At 53.2% G+C, this 13,622-nt stretch overlaps 1 protein-coding gene across 2 annotated transcripts; it reads left to right on the top strand.

Annotated features, from left to right (window-relative positions):
* Positions 1–7,109: 7,109 nt before the first annotated feature.
* Positions 7,110–12,982, top strand: ZNF764 (zinc finger protein 764). 2 transcript variants are annotated; one of them, XM_027126385.1, is made up of 3 exons: positions 7,110–9,131; positions 9,280–9,393; positions 10,187–12,982. In XM_027126385.1, the coding sequence occupies exons 1-3, from the start codon at positions 8,936–8,938 to the stop codon at positions 11,101–11,103; spliced, it is 1,227 nt and encodes a 408-aa protein (XP_026982186.1). In that variant the 5' UTR covers positions 7,110–8,935; the 3' UTR covers positions 11,104–12,982. The 2 variants fall into 2 exon arrangements, with proteins under 2 accessions (XP_026982186.1, XP_026982187.1); XM_027126386.1 differs by having other exon boundaries at positions 7,859–9,131; positions 10,190–12,982.
* Positions 12,983–13,622: the final 640 nt, after the last annotated feature.

A 13,622-nucleotide genomic window follows, 5' to 3' on the forward strand; every position in this document is an offset into this window, starting at 1 on the left:
CTTGGAGTTCACCCTGTAGGCACTGAGGAGCCATAGAAAATCCCCGAGCAGTAGCAAGGCTGTTTGACAGGTCCCATCAGATGTCTTTGCCAGGACTTCCCTGGTGGTCCAGTGGTTAAGAATCCATCTTGCAATGCAGGGGACGCCGGTTTGATCCTTGGCCAGGGAACTAAGATCCTGCAAGCTGCGGGGCAGCTAAGCCCATGCACCACAACTAGAGAGCCTGTGCACCACAAGGAAGAGCCCGCGTGCCGCAACTAAGACCTAATGAAGCCAATAAATAAATATTAAAAAAAAGAAATACTCTTAAAAAAAAAAATGATGTCTTTGTCAAACAGTGTGGAGTGGGTTCCGTGGGAAGAGCCTGCACCTGAGAGATCTGTTTGGCGTTTGTCCCCAGGTAGAAGCGATCAGGAGTGGGACAAAGCTAGAAAGCAAGACTCTTTCTTGCAGTTGCTCTTGTTTGCTGACCTTGGAATTGGGAAGAAAGATACTCCTGAGAGGCTTCTGCCATAGAATTTGCATGGCTCAGTGAATGAACAACATGAGCTGTGAACAGGTAAGCAAGGGAGCCTGGGCGCTGGGCAAGGGGCAATCAGGAGTGGGAGGGTGTGAAGGTCCAGGGGTGACCAGTACTGGAGGGGGCGAGTCAAAGAGGAGGGGGAGCTGGAGAGTGGAGGAGCCACCAAGGAGGGGGGAGCAGAACCAGGCACAGTGTGTCAAGCAGAGCTGTCTCAGCACAGGGCAAGTGCTGTCTGCTCTTTCTCGTTAATCCAGTTAACAAATATCTACAGGGACTTCCCTGGTGGCACAGTGGTTAAGAATCTGCCTGCCAATGCAGGGGACATGGGTTCCATCCCGGTTCAGGAAGATCCCACATGCCGTGGAGCAACTAAGCCCGTGCGCCACAACTACTGAAGCCCGTGTGCCCTAGAGCCCGTGCACCGCAGCTACTGAACCCACATGCTGCAACTACTGAAGCCCGCGTGCCTAGAGCCCGTGCTCGCCGCAACTAGAGAAAGCCTGCACCCAGCAACGAAGACCCAACACAGCCAAAAAAAAAAAGAAAAGAAAAACCAACGAACCAAACAAAAAACAACAAGAAAATATCTACTAAGCATTTACCATGTACTAGGTACTATTCTAAGTGCCAAGGTATAGCAAGGAAAACAGACATAGGCATCCTCTTGGACTTTACATTTGGGTAGGGTGGGGAGAGACAAGTGATAAGCCGGTACATAAATAAGACAAGGTACTGTAATTGCAAATAACAAGCACTACAAAGGAACTAAAACAGAGGACATACTGGAAGTGCCTGTTGCGGGGGGATACCTAGGCCGGGCCTTGGTGAGGAGACGCTTGAGATGAGATCCAAAGGATGAGAAGGAACCAAAGGGCAGCTCAGCGTGGCCAGAAAAAAAAAAAAAAAAAGGAGCCAAGGGGAAGCGGGTAGGGTCACAGGATGTGGGAGTGGGGGAGGGCAGGGTTTCAGAGGCGGGGGTGGGTGGGTGCTGGGGTAGGGGGGTTGCTGGGGACAGGGTGTGGGAGAGAGGGGCTTCTAAACAGGGGCCGGCAGGTGCCAAGTTCTGAGGTAGGGATGAGTTTGGGTGAGGTGCTGAAAATGAGTTTGGAGGCAGGGGAAGGAGTGTGGGGAGTGGGAAAGGGGCAGGTCACAGAGCTCTTGCTTGCCATGATGTGAAGTTTGGATCTGATTCTAAATATACTGGGAAGCCACTGTATCATTTGTTTTTGTTTTGTGGTAAAATATATGTAAAAAAATTTACCATTTTAAATATTTTTAAGTGTTCAGTTTAGTGGCATTAACATTGCCCAACATTGCTCAACATTCACGATGTTGGGCAACCATCACCCCTATCCCTCTCCAGAACTTTTTCATCTTCCCCAACTGAAACTTTGTACCCCTTAAACAATAATGCTCTATTCCCCCTTCCCCCAGCCCCTGGCAACCACCATTCTACTTTCTGTCTTTGTGAATTTGACTACTTTAGGGATTAAACCACTAGGGGGTTTTAAGCAGAGTGTCAAGGGTCAAGGTAATCCGATTTGCATTTTAAAAACCCACTCTGGCTGCTCTGAGAGTGGACTGCAGGGGGGCGATAGAGTGGAAATGGAGAGTAGTTGAAGGGCTGGAGGTAAACACTGGAAGATGAAGGGACAGGGCCTGTCCAGGGCTGCACATGGGGGCTGGGTCATTGGAGGGGCACCAGGACCGTGATAAGGTTTCTGGCTGAGTGAGGAGGATGGAGGAGCAGTTCCTGGGGTGGACCTGGAGGTGATGACAGGGTGGACTGTGGCATCTTGGAGCTGGCAGGGAGCTCTTGGAGCTGTCTGGTCCAATGTTTGAAGCAGGGTTTGGGAAACCGAGGGTGGGAGGGGACTCTCTGGGGCACGGGGAAGAGCACTTGTTCCTATCTCATGGGAATACTGTTCCACAGAATACACCCTGAGAAAGGCTGAGGCCCCGAGAGGGGAAGGGCCTGGCTTAGACCACACAGTTGAGTTAGTGGCAGAGGCAAGCCTGGAACCTAAAGCTCCCGATTTCTCAGCTGATGCTCTTGATCTTTTCACTACACCAGGCTGCAGTGCCGGATGGATGGGAAAGGCAAAGGGCTGGATGCCCAGAGATCAGGTAGGAGACCCCAGGCCTAAATCAGCAATGGCCTGAGCAAGAGCTGCTACAGGGTGCCTTTTGTGAAGCCTGTCACCCTCCTGAAGGGCAATTTCACATACCTCCCAAGCACTCGAATGATATATTTTTTTCCCCGTGACTTGACCCCTAAACACAATCCTTTTAATGCTTAGAGCACATCATTTTAATTTTTTCTCTTTACATTTAATACAACAGTATGGAATTGCATAGGTGACCAAAAGCAGTTCTTCTGACTTCCTACGTCCCTGCTTCTTGCCCTACCCCACATTACAACTGCATACCTGGCCTAAAATCCCACCTGTCTCTGGTTGCTGACATTGTGCCTTCAATAATTGGAGACATCATGGCATGGGTTCTGGAGTCAGAACCCTCACTAGCTGTGTGGCTTGGGGCAAGGTCATTCCTCTGCGCCTCAGCTTCCTGATCCAGAAGGGTACCTATCTCTGAAGTGTTGTGAGGGTTGAGTTAACAGGCAAAAGCACTTAGAACAGAGTTTGGCATGCAGTAAGTGATCGATCAAGATAAGCTAATATTATTAATGTCTTAGTCACATCACAGAACCAACTGCAGCTCTTGCATAGTCGGCCACTGTTCTGTTAGGGGAGCTTGGAAATGGAAGCATATTCCGATGGAGCATGAAAGCAAATGAGTCCTGTCATCCAGTAACTCATCTAACTTTTTTCTTTTTTTTAACATTTTATTTTGGCCACGCCCAACAGCATGTGGAACTTCCCCAACCAGGGCTCGAACCTGTGCCCCCTGAATTGGAAGGTGAAGTCTTAACCACTGGGCCATGAGGGAAGTCCCTAACCTTTTTGTTTTTAAAATAAGTTTATTTTTAAATTTTTATTTAGTTTTGGCTGCGTTGGGTCTTCGTTGCTGTGCGTGGGTTTTCTCTAGTTGCGGCAAGCTGGAGCTACACTTCGTTGCGGTACGCGGGCTTCTCATTGTCGTGGCTTCTCTTGTTGCAGAGCACAGGCTCCAGGCACCCGGGCTTCAGTAGTTGTGGCACGTGGGCTCAGAAGTTGTGGCTCGTGGGCTCTAGAGCGCAGGCTCAGTAGTTGTGGCGCACGGGCTTATTTGCTCCGCGGCATGTGGGATCTTCCTGGACCAGGGATTGAACCCATGTCCCCTGCATTGGCAGGCGGATTCTTAAGCACTGCACCACCAGGGAAGTCCCTCGTCTAACTTTTTATACAACAATAATGACAATAACGAGAATCCAGTTTGTTTCACAATGTCAGCAGGGGCCAGTAAATTTGAAGCATTCATGTTACTTTTCTGGGAGCCTGGAGGAGGCAGCGCCAGGAGGCGGTGGAAAGGCTCGCATTAGGAGTCTGAAAACCCTGAGTCACTAATGGCCTCCTGACCTTGGGTCCTAACTGGGTTTCAGTTCCCTTCTATAAAATGACTGAACTCTAAGGGACTGAGAGGCATTCGGCCAGGTGTCCTCAGTAAGAGCTAGTAAATGTGTGGAAGTACTATAGACAAACAGACTGACTATCTCTATAAGGCACAATCACTGTAGGGATATTTAAGAAACTATTAGAGGAATGGTGGGGGGCTGGGGGAGAGGACATTCACTGAATATTCTTATGTACCTTGTAAATGAAAAAACAAAACCCAAAAACCTGATAAATGAATTAGTTTGCCAATAATAAAAAAATATATTTTAATGACCGGGTCACTGAGTGGGCCTTCTTGCGGGGATTGGGAAGAGGACATTTGGCCGGACAGCCCCTCCACTCCTAGCCCAGCGTCCCCGTCTCCCAAACCCCTCGCCGCCGCCAGCCCTCCCTCACCCGCGCCTGCACCCGCGCCTGCACCCGCGCCTGCACCCGCGCCTGCACCCGCGCCTCATCTTTCACCCACCCGACCTGAGCGCGGGCGCCGAAGCGGCTGCGGCCATCTTAACTACGAGCAACAGGCCCTTGCAAAGCCACTAGCGGAACAGTAAGAGAAGACAACTCGAGGGGGGAGTATACCAGATCATCAACGCCAGGCCGACACTGAAGCTGTTACATGCCTTTCGCTAAAGTATAAGGACGGTAGAGTGCCACCATCTCTTCTGAGGGCTTCTTCATTTCCCGGCCCTGGGACCAACGAGTTCGCGTAACGAGCCGTTTCCCGCCATCCTAGAGTGGCCCCAACCAAAGCTACTTCCGGTCGTCTGGGCCCGGAGGGACCCACGCCCGCCCAGCACCGCAGGCCGAATCACCAGCGTCCCAACCCGGGGATATGGGGGTGAGCCCAAGACTCCGTCCCCGGCCCTGCTCTGGGCTCCCTGCGCAGGTGCCGGTGAAGGCCGGGGGGGAAGGAGCTGGGAGAAGGCTGAGGGCCACGGGCTTAGTGAAGGTGGCCCTGTATTTCTTCCCCGAGGAGTGGGGATGTCTGCGGTGGCATACGTTAACCTGACCGTGCTCGGTGAGATCCAGTGTCCCGGATCTCTGAAAAGGGAAGCGGGTGGGTGGGACGAACAGGGCCAGGTGCCTGAATCCACTGAGCCTGACTCCAACAGAGAGGGACTCTGTTTCCCGGCATCCTCGCCAGATCAGCCTAAATTCATAAGTGACCCTCTCCGGTTAGATTTCAACACTGCAAAAACTTCTAAAAAAAGTTCAGAACCTGTACCGGCCTTAAAGGCGCATGGCACACTAACCTCCACGGACTCAAACCAGATCTTTCCCTACAGACAAGCCATCTCCTTGACTGCAGCTAAGTAGAATCTTTGTTCTTTGGACATGCTTCTAGCTTAATGAGCCTTTGTTCTTGCTATTCGGCTGTGTTATACACTGACCTCCAACTCTAACACCCTTCAATGCCCTTCTCAAATGCCATCTTCAAGAAATTCCTTGGGGGGGAGGGATAAATTGGGAAATTGAGATTGACATATATACACTACTATATATAAAATAGATAACTAATAAGGACCTAGTATATAGCACAGGGAACTCTACTCAATACTCTGTAATGGCCTATATGGGAGAAGAATCTAAAAAAGAGTGGATATATGTATATGTGTAACTGATTCACTGTACACCTGAAACTAACACAACATTGGAAATCAACTATACTCTAATAAAAATTAGAAAGAAAGAAAAGAGAGAGAGGGAGGAAGGAAGGAAGAAAGAAAGAAAAGAAATGAAATTCCTCCTGGAGCTCTTCTGCCCTGTGCTGGAAGTCTCCTCTAAGCTGCAGCTCTGTGTCCATCTCTGTAGCCCTGAGTACAATCTGCCCAAAGGTCCTCTCTGCACCTGTGCCAGCAAAGCTCCTACCTGGTATCTCTCTTAGAGCAGGTACTTTATCTTGGTTCACCAATGTCTCTAATACCTGGAACATCTAGAACAATGCCTGGCACACGTGAGATGCCCAATACATTTTCATTAAATGCATGCGTAGGTAGTCTTAAGAACTGTTTATTGGATGATGAGGGTTCTTGCCCAGTTTTGCCAGACCCCAAACCAGCCCTCATCAAATGGGTGGAGCAGGAGACCCAGCTGTGGGGTACAGGTGCTCAGGATCCTCTGGAGGAGGAAGCCTGAGAGAAAGCCAGAAAGATGGGAAGTGGAGGTGATGTCCCAGTGTCAACTGTAAGGGAAAACGTTTGTTGAGCAAGAAACACCATCTATATGCTCTTTACTGCTGGCATTACTAATTTTCACTGACCTGAATTTATGACACCCACTGGAGATTGCAATCTTGACCTTCTCTTTCTCACTTAATTGGCTTTGAGGCATCCAAGTGGTCACATGATTAGGTCACACTGTATGAATCATCCAGACCGTAGGTTAGTGGCAGTGTGTGAATTCAAGTTTAGGATGGAGGCAGTTCATCTGTCTTCCAGGTCCCTGGTTCCTATAACAGCTGCCCTTCTGGTTGAGAGTATCTCTTCTGGTTGGCCCTGGAGTGGGTGGGAATGTCCCTGACTTGGGAGCCCTCAACTGGCCAATACAGTGTAGAAGGGGGCTTCCAGGGCTGGGTACCCATCTGAATGCTTCTGTCATTGTGAAGGTTGATTCTATTACCTGAACATACGTAGGCCTTGGAGAGTTAACAGGAAAAATGGTAAGTTTTGAATCTGCTGTTTCCCAGCACTCACTCAGAAAAATGATACGTTTGGAAGGGGTGAGCAGAAGTCTATCTGGGAGTTGTCGTGAGGCTCTGGGGTCAGAGACACTGACGTGGCCTTGGAGCCTGTGGCCAAGGCTCCCTGTAGTCAGGACTTTCCCAGGCCCTCAGTCTGTGCCCAGCTTCAACACCTGGCACTCACACCACACCCTCATCCCCACACCAAGTGCAGTCATGCTTTACCTTTACCTTCAACTTGGCCCAGTGCGCTCTGTTTTGTGTTGTTTTCTTTGACCACACCATGCAGCTTGCAGGATCCTAGTTCCCCAACCAGGGATCGAACCTGTACCCGCTGCAGTGGAAGCACAGAGACCCAACCACTGGACCTCCAGGGAAGTCCCGGCGCAGTGCACTCTGGAGAGGGACCCTTTACTTGCAGCTAGTGCAGTACCTCTCATGCTACTTGCTGACTTACACAGGCAAGCAGGCCTACTACTGTCCCCACAGTGGGAGGTGCTTCAGCCAGAGGCCACTAATAGACCCACCAGCTTGGTACCATGGCCCTCAGGGTCTGACCCAGGAGTGCAGACTCTGCTCAGGGTTCTTCTCCAGGAGAGTCCAGACCCCTCTGCGAGCTTTCAGCACTACCCAGGGCTCTTCCAGTGTGTGATAGGGATGGGCACTGACAGGTGACAAAAAGCCATTACTCTTAATGGAAAATTTCTAATTTCTTTTGTGTCCTTCAGGGGGCTTGAGAGGCTAAGAGAACTTGCTGGGGTTGAGCCCCTGGGCAACTCTGCACCCTTAGTCCTTACGCTCCACGGACCACCCTGCAACAAGCCTCTCTCCTTGGCCAGGCTGACCCCTCCCAAGTTTTAAGTCTTCCCCTTCCCTCCTGCTGAGATCAACTCTTTACTTGCCCAGCTCCCCTAGGGAGAAGCAGCCACTGGGTACAGGATGTCAGGTGGAAGCCTCAGGGGGGCCTTTGGAAGGAGGCAAACAGACAAGAGCTCCAGAGCAGACACCAGAGCTGCTGAAGATGTGAAGGGCATGTCCACGAAGTGTGTGAAATGCTGAGACTGATTTAAGTGGCCAAAGGAAAAATATCAAGGCTTCTTAGGGCAGGGTATTTATGAAGGCTTGTGGGAAGCACAGACTAGACAGTCAATAAATGTGTCCGGTGAGAGAGAGGGTTTGGAGGTAGAAATGATGGAGAGAGTTGGTGCCATTTGCTAAGACAAAGACCCCAGGAGGGGCAGGTTATGGGAAGAAAGGGATGAGTTCAGTTTGAGCCACGCAGAGTCCGAGGTGCTTGTGGGCCATCCATGCCGGGGCAAGGTGGCAGGTGGCTCTGTGATCAGGAGCTCAGGAGCCAAGCTTGAGCTAGAGGTAAAGAGATGTTCGGGAGACGTCCTGTAGGGCATGTCGGGGGAGCGTAAGCTTACAGAAAGAGGGTCCTTCCGACCTTTTTAGACCTCACCCTACTCTTTCCCAGTCGCCCCCACGATCTCCTGAAACAGAAGCTCCCATAATTTCAGGCTTATCAAGCTTCCAGTAGAGAAGGTTCTTTTACCCGCTCCATTTTTTTTTTTACCCTCAACATTGGGGGAAGCCTGCTGTCACCCAGTGATGGCCAGCGACGAAATTGAACGTCTGAATTAACAGCGCGGAGCGGCCTGGGGTCTGGGCTGGAGGTCGCTGTTGCAAACCTGGGCGGGGCCGCGGCTGCGCCTCCAGCGCGACGGGCGCGGGGACCCGGCGGGGAAGCCGGGCCGCCGCGCCTCCGGGGCCGGGCGCCAAGCTCTGGGGAACGCCGCCTCCGGGCTGGTGGCAGCGCCTCCTCGGGCGCCTGTAGCCGCCGCAGCCATGTTGGCTGAGGGCTCGAAGACAAAGCCACCTGGAGACACCGGGGCGGCGTCATCTGGGCACGATGGCGCGGGAGCGAAGTTCGCGGGGCCGCGTTGCCGCCATCTCTTAGGAAGGCATCTTCCAGTTCTGGTTCTCGGTGCACCTTCAGCCACCCGCTCTTAGTGTTCAGCCTTCCCCGTGGGCCCTCGAGGGGCCGTCCCTGGTCTCCCGGCCTCACGACGGCGCCCCGACCCTCGGGCCGGGCCACGGAGCGTTCTGGATCGCGGAGGCTCCGCGGACCCCGGCGGGTAGTGTTGGCGCTGGCCCGCCGCCGGGGTGGCACTTACGATGGCGCCGCCCCCGGCCCCGCTCCCCGCGCGGGAACCTAACGGGGCCGGGCGCCAGTGGGGGACACCCGAGTCCCTGAGCTTCGCGGACGTGGCCGTGTACTTCTCCCCGGAGGAGTGGGGGTGTCTGCGGCCCGCGCAGAGGGCCCTGTACCGGGACGTGATGCGGGAGACCTACGGCCACCTGGGCGCGCTCGGTGAGGCTCCACCTGCTCGCCTGCGCCCACAACCCCGTCCACCCCGCCCAACCTCTGGGTCCTGCACGTGGAGTGGGAGGCCCTGGAAAGTCGCGACCCTGGGCGGCGGCTTCCCCCGCAGCGTGGGCTTTGCGTTCTTCTCCCCTAGGCTTCCGAGGCACCAAGCCAGCCCTCATCTCCTGGGTGGAGGAAGAGGCCGAACTGTGGGGTCCAGATGCCCGGGATCCTGAGACGGGAGAGTGTCTTAGAGAAGCAGACACAGGTGAAGTAGTGGGTACTTTGTCCCGTGGGGACTTCCTCTGGGTCTGACCCATCCTGCTACCCTCTGCCAACTCCTTACCTGCTCATCAGTTTCCTCCCTGAATTGCTTTCCCAGCTAAGGTTGTTATGCCTGGTCCCTGCCTAGCTCTGGATTCAGCCTAGAAAGGGGCTGTGAGTGTGACCCAGGCATACCTGCCTCTCCACTCCCAGCTCCGCGGTATCTGAGCCCCTCACATCTAGTTGGTCTCTAAGCTCCTTGGAGCTCCGCGTCACCTCGTCTGCTGTTTGCCTGCTCTCTAGCTCCTCTGCCACCTCCTCTGTTTTAGTTTACTTCCTTTTTGTTGTATTTTTGTAGCAGCCTCCTTTCTCTTGGCTTGCACGGCTTTCTTCCTCCACTTATCCTGTCCACCTGTTGCACAGTGCCCAGCCCCTCTGAACTTGTCAATGCCAGTCACCTTCATGCCTCTCTTTGTGCTGCATCCTTACCATCCACTCATCCTCCGTGATCAAGCTAAATTGTTATCCCTCTGACCTTCATTTCCCCAGCCCTGAGGTAGAATGTACTGTGCCTCTGTTCCTTCCCTCTCTCTCTGTCTCTGCAGCTTTTCTTACCATCCTGTGCAGCTGAGGAAAATGTGTCACTCCTAGCTTCCCTGCCTGTACCAAGCTGAGGCCCAGAGGCAGCTGTGGGTCCAGAAGGTGCTTGTATCTAAGAGGCTTCTCTGTCCCCATGTGGGCTGTGGGAATCAGGGACCAGGATAAGCCAGGGTCTGAGCTCTCCCCTTATCTCCCAGCAGGTTCCAGAGACAAGGAAGAGAAAGGACAAAGAGAAGGGACCGAGGCACTGGGGAAGATCCTTTCTGTGGACGCTCAGCCTCCCGGGCTGACGGCTCTCAAACCCTTTTCTGCTGGGTTTTCTTATGGTTGGGAGCAGCCATCGAAGGTGCCTCGCCGGGGTCGCCCATCACTCTGTGCCCATCCCCCGGTCCCCAGGGCAGACCAGAGGCACGGTTGCTACATGTGCGGGAAGAGTTTCGCTTGGCGGTCCACCCTGGTGGAGCATCTGTACACCCACACGGGCGAGAAGCCCTTCAGTTGCCCTGACTGTGGCAAGGGCTTCAGCCAGGCCTCCTCTCTGAGCAAGCACCGGGCCATCCACCGAGGGGAGCGGCCCCACCGCTGCCCAGACTGTGACCGGGCCTTCACCCAGCGCTCCGCCCTCACCACCCACCTCCGGGTCCACACGGGCGAGAAGCCCTACAGCTGTGCTGACTGCGGCCGCTGCTTCAGCCAGAGCTCCGCCCTGTACCAGCACCAGCGGGTCCATAGCGGCGAGACCCCCTTCCCGTGCCCCGACTGTGGCCGCGCCTTCGCCCACGCCTCAGACCTCCGGCGCCACGTGCGCACCCACACGGGCGAGAAGCCCTATCCATGCCCAGATTGCGGGCGCTGCTTCCGGCAGAGCTCCGAGATGGCAGCCCACCGGCGCACCCACAGTGGCGAGCGCCCCTACGCCTGCCCGCAATGCGGCAGGTGCTTCGGCCAGAAGTCAGCCATGGCCAAGCACCAGTGGGTCCATCGGCCCGGGGCGGGGCGGCGCAGGGGCCGGGGTGCCAGTGGGTTGCCTGTACCCCTGGCCTCTGGCCGAGGGGACCTGGACCCACCCGTGGGCTTCCAGCACTACCCAGAGATATTCCAGGAGTGTGAGTGATGGCCTCAACAGTGACAAGGCAAAGGGTGAAGATCTAGACATTGTTTGAGGCCCAGGGTGGCCTCAGGGGCCTGAAACTCTGGCAGCCCCGGGGAGGCCACAGAATTCCCAGTCAGAGTTGGACCTGGGGGAGGAGGACTGTTTCATCTTAGGCCCTCACGAGCTTCATCTGCTGATACCTTGTTCCCTACTGTCCCAGACTCTAGAAGCCCCCTTTGCTGAGTTAGGGCTGAGGTTAGAACCCCCACTAGACTTTCACTGTGGGGAAGAAAAGGCTGTTTCTAAGAGGATTGAGGTGGAGAACTTTGTTTTACCCACTGACTTTACTGCAGAAGTTAAAAACTGATGGCTGGGTACTGAATGTGGTCTGTAGCAGCCTTTAATTTTTTTTTTTTTAGCCCAGCCAGCATTTTTAAATGTTATGAATTATTGGTTAAGATTTAAAAATCAGGATATTTCACACAGAAAACCAGGTTTCTGGCCTCCCTTGAAAAATCCGAAGATTTGGCAACTCCACCTGAGCTCCCACAAAACCACAATTGGTGGGAGCTGAGGGGCAGTTGCCCCTTTGGATGGAGACCAGGCTCTCCAGTTCAGCATGCCTGCCACTCCTTGTCACCTCCTGACCAGTGTCAGCTGGCACTCATCATGGCTCGCCAACATCTCTGGCAAAGCAGGCCCTCTCCATCTGGCATTTTTCTACTCATTTCCATGACCTGTTGGGTTCCTGTAGTCATTTGAGTTTGCAAACTGTAGTCTACAGCATTCAATTGTTCTTGAATCAGGGATTCAGGTAGAGAGCATATTTGTAAAAGGGTGGCAGGAGAGAAGTAAAAGGAGGCTTTATGTTAGATCTTGGCTCGTATTGCATTTTATGGTTTACAAAGTACTGTCTTGTCCATCCACTCATTTCACCCTCATAATTGCATATGGAAGGAAGCATCTTGCTTGGAGAGGACAGCCCATCAGGAAGAGGCAGTCAGGACTGAATGTTTTGCCCCAAATGGAGTGGTGTCTCCACCTCAGCACCACTCAGCTGACCTGCACTTCCTGTTTTTGAAGGGCAGGGGCCTGAGAGACCCCTCTAGTACTCCTTGGGCCTCCCTCGGAGAGCCCTATGGCTCAGGCTTTGCTATTCTAGGCCCAGCCAGGAGGGCCTCATCACATTTTTGAACTGGAAGAGATCTTAGCTTTTCCATCCTTTTGCATTTGGGGACACTGAGACTGGGGAAAGCTGAGCAACCTGTCCAAGGTCACACACAGAGTGAGATGCTAGGATTCTTTGTTTCCTGCTGTCTTTACCATACCACTCCTGAGTTCCTTGTCAGTGTCTCAGCCAGGGTTCTGGAAGCATCTCCCCCCTCCCTGAGATGACACCCAGGCACTGACCTAGACTAGGGACAGAGCAGCCCAGTGTTAGTGAAGCCCAGGTACAAGATGAGTGACAAAACAGCCACATAGCCAACAAGGCAAGGGAGAAAGCAGCCTTAGATGAGAGTTCCAGGGCCAACAAAAGCAAAGCTCGCATCTTCACTCTCTTCAGGACCTCCATCACCAGCAAAGGGGGACAAGGCCAGGAACATTTGGGGTTAGTGGCCAGAGGGAACTGTACTATTCTATATTCCCAAGCTCTGCACAGAATCCCTCCCCCATCACCCTGTGACTCCATCATCCATCTACCACTCATTCCTTTGTGGTCAGAGTCCAGCCTTGTCCAGGTGATGGAAGCAGCCAGCCATGTGCAGACCCTTTCTTGCCTCTGGTCAGGATGACCCTTCCCCTCAAGTAGAAGTAGCAAAGACTTATGTCCTCGGTGGCCTGTGTGCACTTCCCTTCTGAGAACTCAGCCTGTGTCTGGCCTTAGGAAGAAACCAGATTTGTCAACCTAAAGAAACTTCTATAGGAAGAGGTACAAAACTTGGGGAAAAGACACTTAAGGTAAAGTGATGGACTGACTTGATTCCAACCTAATCTTCCAATCTGACCCCACCAAGATCTCTCTTAGACTAAACTTCACCAGGAGGATTGGCTCATATGCCACCTGTCACAGGGGGAATGTGGGAGTTAAGGAGAGGCACCTTGGAAGTGAGGAGAGGCACCTTGGCAGTAGTAGCTACCTTTGTACCAGCTTTTATTCCCCTAGAGAAGCCAGTGTCCAACCCATCCTTCCCCTGCCCCTCAGCACTGCCTGGGGGAAACTCAGCCTGCAATACCACTTCTCAGGTCAGCCTCAAAGCCAGATCTGGACCCTGTCTGAGCTTGCCAATTAAAGGTATAATTACGACTTTCTCTGAGTGCGCTTAAGTTTTCAAGACTTGCGTAGGGCCCCCAAACCAGAACCAACTCCTCTGCTTCCTGCCCTCGTGACCCAGTTTCCCCCCCACTTAATATTTGAGTATCATGGAACGCTTAAGCCTCAGCCTCACCCCCTTCTTGGCTCCTCACTCCTTGGCACAGATACTCCCCCTAAAGGTAAGGCTCCCTTTTCTCTCCACTACCACAGGTTTTTGAGGCTCAGC

The sequence above is a fragment of the Aethalodelphis obliquidens genome, unplaced genomic scaffold, assembly GCF_003676395.1.
Source record: "Aethalodelphis obliquidens isolate GAN/ISIS:26980383/991018 unplaced genomic scaffold, ASM367639v1 scaffold30, whole genome shotgun sequence".
In the NCBI taxonomy this organism is placed as follows: domain Eukaryota; kingdom Metazoa; phylum Chordata; class Mammalia; order Artiodactyla; family Delphinidae; genus Aethalodelphis; species Aethalodelphis obliquidens.

Bases quoted from the DNA above. Each gene is read 5' to 3' on its own strand.
- ZNF764 (XM_027126385.1), top strand. From the start codon at position 8,936: ATGGCGCCGCCCCCGGCCCCGCTCCCCGCGCGGGAACCTAACGGGGCC. The intron at 9,132-9,279 runs GTGAGGCTCCAC...CTTCTCCCCTAG, and splicing joins CGGCCACCTGGGCGCGCTCG to GCTTCCGAGGCACCAAGCCA. The intron at 9,394-10,186 runs GTGAAGTAGTGG...CTTATCTCCCAG, and splicing joins TCTTAGAGAAGCAGACACAG to CAGGTTCCAGAGACAAGGAA.